We start from the raw sequence: 16,496 nt of genomic DNA on the forward strand, positions 1-16,496 counted from the left end.
AGGCAATTACCTCATGCTTGTCATGCTCCCCTGAATCTGGGAGAGCCTTATACACTGGGAAAGCTTGGATCTCCCCTTTAGGGGAAGCACTACCATCCTGAACTTCTGGCACCGCCTGTGGATGGAGTGTAACAGCTCCCCGGTTACCCCCAGAATCCGCAGATCTATATGGCATTCCAAGGATTTTTAATGACCTCCAGTCACCCTCCTCCAATGCTCGCATCTTAAGGGACTCTAAGAAGCGATTATAATGCGTCGGACGCACTGTTACCGTGCAGTCCTGAAAGGTCCAGGGGCGAGACCGGCGCAGCCTTTTTCTTCGCCGCGCGGCTACAGCCGCCTGACGACCTGGGGCCAGCACCTCATCTGCCTCACTGCCTGACGAGGAATCATCAGGCAAAGGCAACTTTGGGGTGCTGGGAGTGAACAGAAATTTACGTGGAGGGGCACTTTGGCTAAGTTCGCTAGAGGCAGAACAGACAGGACAGACTGCAGCTGGCTGCGCGGCAGTTTTTGCACCAGTTTCTATACGGGAGGCCGTCTCGGCCGGCCCCGACCGAACTGGTACTGGAACCGCTGCCGCCGTCTCTGAGGCTACAGCCGCTCTCGGCGCCGCCGCCTCTGGCACAGCAGCTGCGTTCGGCGCGGTCGCCGCTGCCGCTGCTGTTTCGCGCTCCCCAGCCGCGCCCGGCGCTGCTGCCGCTGGCCCGCTCTCGGGGGTCGCTCTGGGTGCTTCCCCCCCTGCCCGCTGCTCCGCAGCCGCCGTCTCTGGCCGCGTCTCCGCAGCCGCTGCCGGGTTCGCCGCCGGCCGCGCCGTTTCTCGGCTCGGAGCCGCGTCTCCCGCGGATGGCGGGGGGGGCGCGGGCGGCGCTGGTTCGGGCATTCGCCGCTCTAACAGGGTGAGGAGTTCCTCCATCCTTCGGGATAAATTTGGCAGCTCCATCAGCAAAGGCAAATGCTGCACTAAGAGGTCGATGGCTCGGTTCTGCGACTGCGCAGAACAGTCCAGCGCCAGGGAGGGCAGCGGACCACACCCAGGGAGTCCCGGGGCAGGCACGCCCGGCGCTACGCCGGCTAAGAAGTTAGATCCAGGTCCGTACGGAACCGAGCTAGGAGCCTCTCTGGGCATCCAAGTGGCTAAGCCGCTGATCTGCAGCCCTGGATAAGCCGTGGCCGCTGCCCAGCCGACCGGAAAGGCAGGCTGTGCGCCCTCCCGCTGCTCTGACCCCCCCGCCTCTGGCGGCGCGGGGTTCCTGGGGGCTGCGGAGTCCTGCGATTGTGCAGGGTGAGCCGTCGCAGGCTCTGCCTGTGGAGCCGGGGGGGTTTTCCTGAATCCATTATCATTTTCCCCGGAAACCCAGTCAACGGGGCCCCCTTCGGACGTTCCTCCGTCACTCATCACCGAGATAGACGAGCCAGCCCTGCTATCACAGTCAAGGTCTATCAGCAGGATAAATAATGAACGCCAGGTTTTGTATCATTCTAACGCTGCTGAGTCCCCAGTCGGGAGCTCCTGTCGGACAGCGCATCCGAGTTCCTGCCATAAGGCAAAGTCCAGGGCACTATCTCTGTCCATGGAAATCCCTTTTAAAGTAGCCCAGTCTAATAATTCCCGAACTGAGTTTTCAGGAATGGAGGTGCGCAATATGCTAAACACACCTTTCCAGACCAGCATCGCAGCTTCGGTTTGTGAGCCGCTGTTTGCCATTTCTCAGTTCTGTCGGACCTCCCGGTCCCGGGGGGCAAAGGGGAGCAGCGTACCTCTAGAGGGATTCGGCTTGGCTCGCAGCAGCAGGACACGTCAGAGAGTGCAGATCACGTCGGGCAGCACCAAATATTACCGCAGGCCTGGTTCCTACGGTATAGCACCGTGTCCCGCAGCCATAGGGAGGAGGAGGAGGAGAAGATCCAGCAGGCAGGAGTTGTGCAGCAAGATTGATTTATTTAATTATTTTACAAACTCTTTTATAGACTTTTTTCTTCATAGCCTAATTGGACAAAGGGCCAGCCACCCCTTGGGGGTGATTGGCTAAAATCCTAAAACATCCATTGTCAAAATATTTTTCTACTATACCATAAACAAGACTTTTCAAGGTTGCAGGTGTCTGGGTTGTTTACATTCCCTGCTACCTCTTCTGTGAGAGAGAAAAGTCTCTCACGGACTTAGAAAATAACAAGAAAATCCTCGCTAGCAGCATTTTTGTATCTACAATTCCCCCTTTTTGTTTTATAAGATAACAACTCTACTATTAATGCCAAATAGAAATCTACATCAGTTATTAATTCTAAATATGTCCTTAAGGCTTTAACTATCTGACTCCATAACAAGAAATTTAAAGTTCAGTCTCTGCTTGTGGAAGGACCATCTGCCTGATGGTTGACATCCTGGTCATCATCAGAAGAGTCATTAGGCTGATGCTCTACATTCTGGTCGCCATTTGGATGATTGGCGTTCTGGTCATCATTCAGAGGTTGCCTGTTCTGCCTCTGGTGCCGTAGGTCAGGGCGAACGCATTTTGCAGGTAGCCACCGTATCCCAGTATCTGTGGAAACGCAAGCATACCCACGACCCCAGACGATAAGCTCATGTGGGCCTTCCCACTGGTTAGTGAGTAAATTCCGCACCCAGACTCTTGCCCGGGGCAGTTGTCTGTCGCCTGCAGACTGCAATGAGAAAAAATGATTCAGAATAACAGGATTATTTGAATTTTGTGGTACTGTAAGGTGATTAATTGTATACAAAGCTTTTGCTAGTCGGCTCTGTGGGGTTTCTCCATGCATTCCCCTTTTCTGTTTGTCCAAAACATGCTTCAAGGTACCATGAGCGCATTCAACAATGGCTTGGCCAGTAGGAGAATGTGGGATACCAAAGGTATGGTCTACACCCCATAGGTGTAAAAACTGCCGTGTCTTCTCGGAGGCGTAGGCAGGACCATTATCGGTTTTCACAGAAGCTGGCACGCCCAGGACTGAGAAAGCCAATTTCCAATGGGCAATGACATCACGGCTCTTCTCTCCAGTGTGAGCAGTAGCCCACATAGCCGAGGAGAAAGTGTCAATAGACACGTGCACATATTTCAGCCGACCAAATTCTGGGACGTGAGTTACATCCGTTTGCCAAATCTGCAAGGCTTTTAGCCCTCTGGGGTTTACCCCTGCTGGCAAAGGCGCAGCGAGTCCGTGACAGTCAGCACAAGCGCTGACAATGTCGCGCGCCTCGGTTGGCGTTAAATGAAAACTGCTTCTGCAGGGTATGTGCACTTTGATGGAAGAAACCGTGCGATGCCTTGGCTTGTGCAATTTTGTCAGGCTGAGGCCCTACCCATGCAGGGTTTGCCAGCATGTCAGCCCTGGCATTGCCTTCCGTTAGAAAACCTGGTAAATTGGTGTGGCTTCGAATGTGCAGAATGTAATACGGATGCACTCGAGCCTGAATTGCAGACCACAAGGTTTGCAACAGCGAAAACAGAGCCGCATTATTCACCTCCTTCAGAAGGGAACAATCTAAGCGTTGGGTGATATCTGCTACATAAGCAGAGTCAGTAACCAAATTCAAAGGTTCCTGTGAGAATCGCTGAAAAGCCATGGTAACAGCCCTTAATTCAACTAACTGAGCAGAGTCTGACTCGGATTGGTGTGTTAATGAACCACCACAAAGGCAGTGTAGGATACTGTGCGCCCTTACACACAGTGACCCCTGCTAAAATTTGTCCCAATCCGTACGCCCCAAGCTGCCAACACATCCCGTCCCCAAAGGTTACAGGAAGTGGTAGCAACATAAGGCCTAATTGTAGCTGTGTGTCCCTCTGAATCCTTCACCACCACAGGCCGTTCACTTAAATAGCTCTGTGTGGTTCCTCCTAATCCTGCGATGGCCGATCCCACCGGGGCTAAAGGCCATGAGGGAGGCCACGCAGAGAAGGAGATGATAGTTACATCAGCACCCATATCAATCAAACCTCGAAGCTGAATCCGGGGTGGTTGGGCGCTTGGCAGGACCAGGGTACGTGTCATCTGTGGCCTTTGGTCAGAGATGTCTGCAGTCCAGAGGGCCTGTGGAAGTCCCGTAGATCCACTGCCGTTATCTTCCTGAATTTGTTCTACCCTGGGGACACAAGACTTAAAAGGCACTAATTTAGCAAGGCAGGTCTTTTCAGGAATAGTTACAGGGGGGTTTTGCATGGAGACCATAGCGCAAATCTGACCTTTAAAGTCAGAATCAGTAACTCCTGAGTGCACTAAGATTCCTTGATGGGCAACATCAGATTTTCCCACCAGCATCGCACTGGATCCCTGGGCTAAGGGTCCATATGCATCCAAGGGAACCTTATAAATACCGCTAGAGTCTAAGACGACTGTGGCTGCGGTGTGGACGTCAAACCCGTCTGATCCGTGGGTGCCGTCTGATCCCTGGGTGCTGTCTCTAGGGTGGCTGGGTAGGCCTGTGCCTGTACCTGTGCCACTCTCTGGGGGAGCGACTGCATCGGAGAGCAATTCCCCCTCCTTGCACCCCGGTGGAAGTTTCCCGACAAAGGCCGACCATCGGCATGAGTCCGGGATCTACAGTAGCCCGTACAATGGCCTGGCCTGCCACACCTCTTGCACTGGGGGATCGGTGTGTTCTCTTTTTGGCTCGGCTTAGGCCACTTCCGTCTCTTCACCTGTTTTGGTGGCTTTGGTTCACGACCAGAAGATGCGTGAACAGGCTGCAGGAAAGCAGCCAAAGCAGACCTTTTCTGGTTCCCAGATCCCACCTTAGCACAGGCTTCGACCATGTCTGTTACCTCAGGGTCCCCTGGTAAGGCATCTATGATTTTTCTGCACTCCTCGTTTGCGTTATCCCTCACTAACTGCCTTAACAACATCTGTCTTAACCCGTCATCCTCAACCTGCTTCTCAAGAGAAGCAGAAACTTTCTCTACAAAAGAGAGGAATGACTCTGATTTGCCTTGAACTATTTCAGTATATCGCTTTCTGGGCGCAGACAACTCTATGGTTTTCAACAGGGCAGCCATGCCGACCTGTTGAGCTTGCTGCAGGATGCTAGAGGGCAAATTACCCTGTAGACTGGGATCAGAGAAGGGACCAGTCCCCATCAAAGCATCCACTCCTGCTGTCTGTCTAGGATCAGCAGCAGGGAGCTGCATATTTGCTAATGCAGTCTTGCCGGCCAGCTTTCTCCAGGTTTTCTCAAAAACTGTCAATTGTACAGGTTGAAATAGAATTTGACCTAAGTGTCTGATATCAAATGGAGAAAGCAAATCCGTATTTATCACCCTTATTATCTGCATAACCTCAGCAGAACCTAGTCCATATTGTGCCACCTTGGATTGGAGGTCCTGGGCAACTTTCCAGGCAATTACCTCATGCTTGTCATGCTCCCCTGAATCTGGGAGAGCCTTATACACTGGGAAAGCTTGGATCTCCCCTTTAGGGGAAGCACTACCATCCTGAACTTCTGGCACCGCCTGTGGATGGAGTGTAACAGCTCCCCGGTTACCCCCAGAATCCGCAGATCTATATGGCATTCCAAGGATTTTTAATGACCTCCAGTCACCCTCCTCCAATGCTCGCATCTTAAGGGACTCTAAGAAGCGATTATAATGCGTCGGACGCACTGTTACCGTGCAGTCCTGAAAGGTCCAGGGGCGAGACCGGCGCAGCCTTTTTCTTCGCCGCGCGGCTACAGCCGCCTGACGACCTGGGGCCAGCACCTCATCTGCCTCACTGCCTGACGAGGAATCATCAGGCAAAGGCAACTTTGGGGTGCTGGGAGTGAACAGAAATTTACGTGGAGGGGCACTTTGGCTAAGTTCGCTAGAGGCAGAACAGACAGGACAGACTGCAGCTGGCTGCGCGGCAGTTTTTGCACCAGTTTCTATACGGGAGGCCGTCTCGGCCGGCCCCGACCGAACTGGTACTGGAACCGCTGCCGCCGTCTCTGAGGCTACAGCCGCTCTCGGCGCCGCCGCCTCTGGCACAGCAGCTGCGTTCGGCGCGGTCGCCGCTGCCGCTGCTGTTTCGCGCTCCCCAGCCGCGCCCGGCGCTGCTGCCGCTGGCCCGCTCTCGGGGGTCGCTCTGGGTGCTTCCCCCCCTGCCCGCTGCTCCGCAGCCGCCGTCTCTGGCCGCGTCTCCGCAGCCGCTGCCGGGTTCGCCGCCGGCCGCGCCGTTTCTCGGCTCGGAGCCGCGTCTCCCGCGGATGGCGGGGGGGGCGCGGGCGGCGCTGGTTCGGGCATTCGCCGCTCTAACAGGGTGAGGAGTTCCTCCATCCTTCGGGATAAATTTGGCAGCTCCATCAGCAAAGGCAAATGCTGCACTAAGAGGTCGATGGCTCGGTTCTGCGACTGCGCAGAACAGTCCAGCGCCAGGGAGGGCAGCGGACCACACCCAGGGAGTCCCGGGGCAGGCACGCCCGGCGCTACGCCGGCTAAGAAGTTAGATCCAGGTCCGTACGGAACCGAGCTAGGAGCCTCTCTGGGCATCCAAGTGGCTAAGCCGCTGATCTGCAGCCCTGGATAAGCCGTGGCCGCTGCCCAGCCGACCGGAAAGGCAGGCTGTGCGCCCTCCCGCTGCTCTGACCCCCCCGCCTCTGGCGGCGCGGGGTTCCTGGGGGCTGCGGAGTCCTGCGATTGTGCAGGGTGAGCCGTCGCAGGCTCTGCCTGTGGAGCCGGGGGGGTTTTCCTGAATCCATTATCATTTTCCCCGGAAACCCAGTCAACGGGGCCCCCTTCGGACGTTCCTCCGTCACTCATCACCGAGATAGACGAGCCAGCCCTGCTATCACAGTCAAGGTCTATCAGCAGGATAAATAATGAACGCCAGGTTTTGTATCATTCTAACGCTGCTGAGTCCCCAGTCGGGAGCTCCTGTCGGACAGCGCATCCGAGTTCCTGCCATAAGGCAAAGTCCAGGGCACTATCTCTGTCCATGGAAATCCCTTTTAAAGTAGCCCAGTCTAATAATTCCCGAACTGAGTTTTCAGGAATGGAGGTGCGCAATATGCTAAACACACCTTTCCAGACCAGCATCGCAGCTTCGGTTTGTGAGCCGCTGTTTGCCATTTCTCAGTTCTGTCGGACCTCCCGGTCCCGGGGGGCAAAGGGGAGCAGCGTACCTCTAGAGGGATTCGGCTTGGCTCGCAGCAGCAGGACACGTCAGAGAGTGCAGATCACGTCGGGCAGCACCAAATATTACCGCAGGCCTGGTTCCTACGGTATAGCACCGTGTCCCGCAGCCATAGGGAGGAGGAGGAGGAGAAGATCCAGCAGGCAGGAGTTGTGCAGCAAGATTGATTTATTTAATTATTTTACAAACTCTTTTATAGACTTTTTTCTTCATAGCCTAATTGGACAAAGGGCCAGCCACCCCTTGGGGGTGATTGGCTAAAATCCTAAAACATCCATTGTCAAAATATTTTTCTACTATACCATAAACAAGACTTTTCAAGGTTGCAGGTGTCTGGGTTGTTTACATTCCCTGCTACCTCTTCTGTGAGAGAGAAAAGTCTCTCACGGACTTAGAAAATAACAAGAAAATCCTCGCTAGCAGCATTTTTGTATCTACACAGGGCAGCATGAGTGTCAGGGAAGGGGTAAGGGTGGGAGAAGGAAGATGCTTCAGTCTTCCCTCCCCAGAGAGTCCAAGCCTGAGGCTCAGTGGTTGCAGGAAGAGTAACAGGAGCAGCAGGTTACCCTGCTCCAGAGAAATGGGTAATGTTTGGTGAAATGGAGCTGGAGGTGCCTCTCAGTGTGTGTAAGTGCCTATACACAGAGGCAGTGTAAGTCAGAGGCAGCAGCCAAAATTGTTCTCCCTCTTTTGCAGATGTTATCTTGCCAATTGTCATCACCCTGATAGTCATTACCCTCTCTGTCTTCTCACTGGTGGCTTTGTACAAGATGTGCCAGAAGAAAACTCCAGGTATTTGGTTTGCTTTCTCTGCAGGGGATGAGGGGGGAAATCAATGTGCTTTTCATTATTAAAAGATCTCTTTTAGATTACCTTAACCATCACTGTTGTGGCAGTCTGGTGGGAAAGCCTTTTGTATTTTGAAGTGTTTTGCCTAATGTGGGAAACTAACACTTCATTTTCAAAATCAGTAGGAAGAGCAGAGTGAGCAAAAATGATTTTTGGAGAACATATAATGCTGTAAAGCCTTTTGTTCATGATTTTGCAGCTACAAAGAGCTAACAAACACCTGTGCTAACACAATCAATCAGATAGAAATAGACAGTGAAAACTAAATTTGAAGATATTCAACAAAATCCCTTTATGTATTTTATCTTTCTTCTAGACACAGGCAAAGAAATATCAATGTTTTCTTTTGGGATATACCTGGTACATACACACACACACACATGCACATGACACATGAGTAAAATTTTCCAGTTACAGTATAATGTGCAGGGAACAAAATCCCTGAGCAAACAGTATTTGCAGAAATAGTCATTTTGACAGAGCAGCTAAAGTCAGTATCTCTTTCTTTGTTGTCCATTAAATACTTAAGATAATGGGTTATAGTTCCATCAGAGTCCATTTGACGAATATTTCAGGGCTGCCCAGGCAGGCCACAGGTAAGTGTAAATCTCCATTAAGTGAAAACCCAGATCTGAATCCAGACTGTGGTTTTTCTGTCCCTGTGAGCTGGTGTGAGTTAGGAGACCTGTGCAGAGCTGTGAAATCACCCGGCCTTGGAAATACAAAATCACAACAGGGTATTGAAACTGTAAACCAAGACAAACAGTGTGTCACAACCAATTTAGCCAATGACATGGCAAAACAGACCCAGATAAACAGAGGAAGGTATGATCCTTACTTAGGAAATTACTGAATATTCAGAGTCGGGAGACAAAGATGTGAGATGGAGAACATTTCCTTACCAGCCTCCCCTCTGTGCAAATGCCATCAGGCACTGTATTAGCAAATTCATTTTGAAGATAGAGTAGATACCTGTGGTGCTTCCTGTAGGATTTGCCCAGACCCATCCAGTGCACTTCCCCTGCAGATGGAAAGCCCTGTACTTGGTGCCATGGAGTTGGTGCCATGTCTCTGATGTAACCCCCGGCCCCTTGTATCTGCCCACACTTGCACGTAAGCATAAAATACATTCAGCATATGATTCATTTTGGAGACAAACCTGTTCCTCATCGATGGGGATGACAAACTCTGTTCTCGGATGTCGTGCCAGGTTGTACCCCACAGGGGGTACGGCCTCAGGAACACCCTTGTTCCCTCAGTCCCCTCACCCCGTATCTTTTAGCTCAGTTGTTGTGTACTCAAGAACCATCGCATGCTCATGTCCTCTGCGCCAGCTACCCAGGGATTTGGGAGCTGCAGGGAAAAAAACGTGCTTCTGTTGTGCTCTTGGGCAAGTCCTCTGTCATTCTCCCTGGTTTCCAGAAGCATCAGTAGGAGCAGCATCAGTTCACTTCCATAGATGACCAGAAAAATAACAATTACTATTCAAGCTGATTGATTGTGTGAATGAACTTAATGCAATACTGCAAAATTAGAACTGAGCCTTGTGCCAGCAGCTGCAATAGTCATGTCTAAATGTCTGGGGTTTGAGTTCCAGCAGTCAAAATGGTATTAACTTTTTTTTCTTCTTCCAGAGAGACAAGAGAACGGTGCTGAACAGTAAGTTGAATCCTTTTCATTGCTTTGAGATCTATCACAGGGCACTTGTAAATGTAGCAGATTTTGCATAGGATTTTCTTTCATCTTTCTCTGTTTAAACATAATAATCAGTTGCCAGCCCAAAGAGAAATATCCTGTTGAAAGTGCTGCACTTGCAGTTATTGTAGACCTGTATGCATGATAAGCAGCTGTTTCAGCATGGGTAGAAATGTGGTGACTCTCAACTGTTTTGCAAGTGGTCATTTTGAAATGGATAAACAGCTTATACTGTGCCACAGGACTCATTGGCCCAGTCTTTTTCTTTTTTTTCCCACTTTTTGCCCCATTGATCCTTCCCCTCTCCCCCCACATCTTTTCCCACTCCCCTTCTTTTGTTCATGTTTTCTTTCTTTTTATTGTGTTTCCTTTTTATTGTGGGTTATTTTTATATTTACTTATTTATATTTATATTTCTTTTGGTCCCCATTATATCATGTTCCTCTGTCCCATCTTGTTTCCACTAGACCATTTGCGTAGGCTCAGTTGAAATAGTAGCGGCATAAGGAGTGTGAGGAGAGGGAAACTGAGAAAGATCCATTAGAAGATATGTGCTAAAGGCCATTGAGCTTGGCAGTGGCCACTTCTATGACCAAAAGCAACATTTGGGCTGCTGATTTACTTGGTAGCCTTGACTCCCTGGGCATCTGAAGTGGTCCTTCTTTGCAATTCAATATGTCTAAAGGGCTTGCATTGACAGAAAAAGTATGACTCCTTTTCCCCAGATGTATCTCCTCTGTGAAGTCCTAGATTAAGCCTGGAGTCATTAAACGTGATTTATTACATATTGTAAGAGAAAGGTATTTTCAGAGATACTGTTATATGGTGTTTTCCACCACCAAGATTTCCACTTCATGACCCCATGCAAAGCCCTTTTTAAGCCTGCCAGTGTAGACTGGAGTAGATGCTGCCTCCTTGGGACCATCATTTTAGAGTTTTGTTTGGCTGACCAACATGTGTGCTGACTGTCTGCTTAAATGTTTTCTGACTTCAACAGGGCCCAGTCAGACAAAGAAGGAGTCAAACTTCTTTCTGTGAAGACAACTTCTTCTGAGACTGGTGAGTGTTGCCTTTGTGTGTATGTCTGTTTCCCTGTCTGAGCTCAGAGAAGAGCAGTTTTTGGGATGTCATTTCTTATAGCAAGCCCATGTTCACTTCCTGTCAGGTCAAAGTCGCTGCAAACAATTCCTCTACAGTGCAAATCCCCAGACTGGGAGCCTGTAGAGCTGCAGTTCAGCTGTTCTGTGTGTGCTGTCAGTACTTGGGAATGAGAAGTAGGACTGGTTTAGGAAAACATTTTTTAAAATCATTGATGGTAAGCGATCTAGCGAGGCATGTTCAGGAGTAACAGTGATCACAGTATTTATCAGGTAGATCTGGCTGTAAAAGGAGGTTTGAGGACTGGTAATATCAAAATCACAGAATGTTCTGAGCTGGAAGGGACCCTCAGGTGAATTTAAGTGAATGGCCCACATGAAGATCAAACCCATAACCTTGATGTGGTTATTACCATGCTCCAACCAACTAAGCTAATATCCCAGGGATCAAAAGGTTTGGAGTCAGTGCTGTATGTAATCAGGGTTCTGTTGGAGTTGGTGTCAGTCAGTGTACAGTGACTGAGCCCTGTACTCAGTCACCCCTTGCATTCAAAATCCTACTCTCATTGCAAATCCCTCTGTCCTGTGCTTCAGGTTCTTACAAAATAAGTGATATAAAGCCTAAAGGAGCAAAGGTTATTCATAACATGCACAAAAGAAAGCAAAGTCTCAAAGGAAAGAGATGGATGGAGTAATAGATTCTGCAAAAAAATGGAGTAGCACAAAATAAGACTGAGGCAGAACAAACTTCTGACTAATGAATCAAAATCCCTAAATCTCTCATGGTAGAGCTAGCCATGGTGATACTTCACACCTTCACCCAATGCTTTCTCAGTCATGTAGGTCCCCCCTCATCTGCAGAAGTCTTTCCATCGCTTACTTCCTACTTTTTAGGTATAAAGCTCTTTTTTTGTCTTTAAGCTTTTTGGCCATCTGTTTCTCCTACTGACATTTCTGAGGTTGACCAATCGCTGCTTTCTCCTTTTGTCCAAATCCTTGGGAAGTCCTCTGAAATACAGCACTTGATCTGAACTATCCTCTGCTTGCTGGAGAGGCACAATTTAGACTCTCCAGCCTTCTCTGCAACTCCCAGAACTTTTCATGCAGTCTAAAACACCTACAGGGCATCTCTGGCAGCCGTTGCAACAAATCAGAGTCGGGCAAGGTCCCTCCCCATGGCCTCATGACACAGAGCTAGGGGTAGAGTGGCACAGGAAGGGCCTGCTCCACCACAGGACACATAATTCTGCCCCACTGTTGGGTTTTTTTGTTTGTTTGCTTGTTTTTTAAACTGAATTAAGTTAGAAACTAATTAATGGACATTTTTTGATTGATTCTGCCCTCATGCCATTTCAGAAATAAAGTGACTTCATTGACAGTAGCAGAAATGTTTGTGGCTTACAGCAGGGTAAACGAGAAAAGACACAGGCTCACTTTTTTTTTCCCCAGATGAGCTCTGGTGCTTGTTAATCAGCTACTGGCTCACGGATTATCTGAGCATCTTCCATCCAGAGGATGCTTGATATTCCTTTATACTGAAGTATGATTTGTGCATGCTATAATTAGAAGGTTTGAGTCATAACCACTTAGAAGACAAGATTCTTGCCCTCTTCTCATTAATACAATTCATATTTAAACTAGCTGCCATTTTCTCTTGAATTCTTACATCATCATATGTTTCAAAATTAAACATGCTTTCACAGAAATTGAAGTCCTGCTTTGCCCAGGTTTTTAGACTCACTTACTTCTTAAATTAAAAGCACTCTGGCAGAGGGGTCTCTTTCTTCCAGAAATATCTGTCACTCATACAGGTATTTCAAATATGTTAGGATGCCTCCCCATTGGAATCAGATTTACTTGCTTCGTTAAAAGCTCAGGCATAAAGGCAAATATTTCTTATAGTACAGACACAAGAACTGTCTGACTCATGGGCCTTCTCACAGCTACTGACAACAATTGCCCTGCATAAAACTTCTTTGCCTGTGTTCTTTCCTTGGTCCAGCTGTTTAAAAAGTGTGTGTTGTGGCTGTCTCTGCACATACCAGCAAAACTACAAGGAGCTGTGAGTAGAAAGACTAAAATTAGAAAGATCTAAAGAGCAGCCTAAACTTTACAGGCAGGGCTACATCATCCTCTCACTATCAATAGGCAGCTCCTCCCTAAGGTCAAGCATATATACAGTGCAATTCTGCTTTGATATGTATTCAAATTAAGCTTTATTAGAAGTATACATTGGGGGTTTTTTTCATTTTTGCTTTTTATTCCAAACAGAAGACTTTGAGATTATATAATTTTGTAAAATATATACAGGACAAATACGGACCTACAAACTGTTCAAGCTAGCAACTTAGAAAGACCCTGTGTCAGTGTTGTGCATAGATCTTGATCAAAGGTTATGGTGAGTTTAATCTTGCCTTATTTTATCTGTCTAAAAACTAGGCCAGCTGCACATAGTTGAAAGAGATGTATGTGTCCAGAGGGCTGTTTATCCCATCTGCCTTGAGCTGGAACGGGCTGACCTGTGGCAGTCCATGGACTACTGAAGGATCCTATTTCAGGACTTCTAAAATTAGGTTCTGAATATGAAATGAAAGGAAAAGGAAAGACTCCATTTTCAGAGACACAGCTGAATTCAAGAGTATTATTTCAAATACCTACAATTAATGTGAAAAGAGTACAGGAAAAGAATGGTTTTCAATTAAGCCTGGACTTATGTAATGTTTTTAATGGTATTACACTAGGTAAAATGGAGCTTTAATATTCTCATTTTTTATAAGTCTTCTTAGAAAGATGGAATTGCTAATGGCTTTGAGCTCTAAGGCACAACTGGTGTAGAATTGATGTAAAGTAAAAAAACCTGAAAACTAAACTAGACTCAGTAAATTTTTCATGCATGTTTGTCAGTGAACTGCAACACCTGATGCAAGATAAGTGCCTCTTCTTGCATCTAACTTGAAAACTCGTCTTGGGTAAAAATGCTCAGGATGCTGAATCGTCTCAGAAGTTTTACACTAAAGTACAAATGCAGGACTTATGGCAGCCATTTCATGTTGGCTGTACAGGCAAATTTAGGGTGACTCTCCCTAGGGAGAATAAATGGTCTTCTACAATACGGCATTCTAGAAAATCTACCTGCAAAAATATTTATTTGAGATTCAACATAGCCCACAGAACTGCACATTTTGCTTGTCAGTGACAGTTATATTTCCTGAGAATATAAGATGAAGGGTTTTAATTGATGACTAAGAGATCAATACCATCAGGCATGAGGTTAAAGTATTGCCTGTCTTGAAAACAGACCTAACTTTTTCTGTAAGGGTTCTTGTGTATTACACTGAGAAACAGCAAGGGTATTGATCACCTTTTTAGGACTGATGAAAAACATCAAGGAATGAAAATTGTTCAGTTACAGAAAGGATAGTAAATAGAAAATTGGGTAAGGCTACTCCATACAGGTGTATGATGCGTGATAGAAGTACTGATACCTGAGTAATGACTTGACAATTTTGTTTTATGGCCCTTGCCTGGAATAACTATTCTAGAGCAGGTAAAATGTATGAAAGGCCTTTTAATGGAAGCACACCAGTTCAATATTCAATGTAAAGTCTTGCAGGGATGTGCAGGTGACATAATATTTCCGGCATGGGTATAATCTTGGCACCTAAGCATAAGCTGATCCAATAAAGCGTGATTTATGACCAGACTGAGCTGTTTTGAGGTGAAAGGGTAGGATATGACTTACTTGGCTTGTAGGGGTATTGCCTGTTCTGCACTGAGTTTGCTGAAAGGCACCTGAGGCTGGAGAAGGGTCTGTGGTACTTGTCTGCATTAGGGCTTCCAAGGATACCAATTGTGGACAAAAATGAAAATTCAAGTGTTGCTACTAAACAGAGATGAGAAAACGTACCAGGCAAAGATGGATATTTGGGAGACACTTAACCTGGTCCATTTGAAACCCCTTTAACCTATTGCAATCATGCTGGGGAAAGAGACCGTTTAATACCTAGAGGTGCTCTGAGATGGCAGTGCAGTGCACGATAGCATGAACCGAGGAAGCAGAAAAACTTGCATTCTCCATACGCTCCACATCTCTTCCAAAAGCTGCTGCTGTTCAACAGGAATGATGGCCTTAGAGCTGTTATCTGCTTCTTCAACTGAATGTACCTCAAGACAACCCACTGTGGTGCTAGGGCTTGGACATGGAAAATCCTGTGATGTTCTGAAACAATGTGGTGGGATGACATTGTCTTTGTCACTGCTTTCCACAACCCTCCAAATGCTGAGACTAATTGTTCTGCCCCACTCATCAAACCACAGATGTGGTTTTGGAACAATGGGACAAATCAGGAGCTGGTGCAGACCTTGTTTCCTGTTATGTTGAGTACATCTAAGCACAGACCGTGACATTTAAGAAGGTAAGAAATCTTTGGGGCTTACCTCATTATGGACCCAACCAAGGGAAATGTACCCCTGTGAGGGGGTATAGTTCCATAGTGGGCCATGAGGTTTCTCAACATGCATTGGGACTTTGACCTCTTTTTCTTTATATCTAGGATCCAGATGTCTTTAGGAGCAGAAGAATCTGACCCCCTAGATGAGACACTCTGTCAATGGAAATTCCCTTCCCTCTTCCAATTACTTGCAAGATAAGCAGTGTAGGTCAGTGAAGAGCAGTCTGCTGGCATGCCGCATGCTTAGGAACAGTAAGAGTGGGTGGTCCTGCTAATGTAGGATATGATACTGATTTTTTCTGTTTCCTATTCTGAGATGTAGTTTCAGGGTCTTATGTTTTTCCCCCTGCAGGTAGAACACCTAGATGCCGCTTTGTAGGAAAGGTTCGCCTTGCAACAGAGAAAGATGTCAAGTACCTCCCTCCCTTTCCTTTTCTTTCTCACTTTCTGATACTCTATTTTTTTAACCTTGTATTGTATAATAGCCTGAAGTTGTGTTTCTTTCTTCACAGAAACTGTGGAATAAACTTTCTTAGCTCCTTACAGCTTGTGGTTGGACTCTGTTTGTGTTTACTCTCACCACCAAGTTCTGACTGCACACACTTCCAGCTGAAACTTTTGGACAAAACCATAGTCAAAAACATAGTCAAACTGTAGTCAAAACAGCATATGCTTCCTGCTGTATTTCTAATTTGACTTGTGAGCTGTGCATATTTTCAAGGGTTTTTAAAGCAGTCTTAGATTCAGACTGCTGAGGGTCAGGTGATGTTTTCCCCTGTGAAGCATTTGCTGACTTTACAGCCTGCAGTTTTCTGAGATGCTCCTCATGAGGGAGCCACCTCCCACTCTTTGCTGCCCATTCGGCAGCAATTGCCTTCCTGTCCTTCACCTGAACTTTTCCACACACCCTCTCTCTGCCATGGGGAATTTTTCAGATCCTTCTGTCGTGCTAGCCGTAGCGAGGAGCAGTTTGCAGGGAAATGGTGAAGTGTGTGGCAGGGGAGCTGCAGTACATTGCAGGTGCTGGACCCACTGGCCCACATCAAACCTAGCTACTGGTTCCCAGTTAATGCTGTTCTCCAGCATCTGTAATACACCCCTCTTTCTTTTATTTCAGCATGGTAAAAACAGACATTTTTTTCCCTGTGTCTGCAGAGGTAGTTTTATACTTTTATAAAAGATAGGCTTCTGCAATCAGATTTTATGGAAAGCTTGCTTTAATTCTTTGCTCCAAACCTGAGTGCCACTTACCAGCAATTTCTCAGCAGCAGATATTACA

General features: G+C 47.6%; 1 protein-coding gene across 10 annotated transcripts in view; it reads left to right on the forward strand.

Annotated features, from left to right (window-relative positions):
• The window catches only part of LOC138100944 (endomucin-like), a 41,511-nt gene that overhangs the window by 17,208 nt on the left and 7,807 nt on the right, over positions 1-16,496 (forward strand). For 3 of the 10 annotated variants that reach the window (XR_011146985.1, XR_011146986.1, XM_068998781.1), the window contains 3 exons: positions 7,822-7,917; positions 9,609-9,633; positions 10,667-10,728. Coding sequence is in view for 6 of the 10 variants with exons in the window: in XM_068998781.1 (XP_068854882.1) it covers positions 7,822-7,917; positions 9,609-9,633; positions 10,667-10,728 (183 nt within the window). In the remaining 4 variants the exon portion in view is untranslated. Of the gene's footprint in view, positions 1-7,577; positions 7,753-7,821; positions 7,918-9,608; positions 9,634-10,666; positions 10,729-10,834; positions 11,024-11,687; positions 11,803-13,205; positions 13,800-15,083; positions 15,182-15,319; positions 15,426-15,569; positions 15,761-16,496 lie in introns of those variants that run through there. The other 7 variants (XR_011146983.1, XR_011146984.1, XM_068998780.1 and 4 more) reach the window with 7 other exon arrangements.

Source organism: Aphelocoma coerulescens, unplaced genomic scaffold (genome assembly GCF_041296385.1).
Source record: "Aphelocoma coerulescens isolate FSJ_1873_10779 unplaced genomic scaffold, UR_Acoe_1.0 HiC_scaffold_171, whole genome shotgun sequence".
In the NCBI taxonomy this organism is placed as follows: Eukaryota; Metazoa; Chordata; class Aves; order Passeriformes; family Corvidae; genus Aphelocoma; species Aphelocoma coerulescens.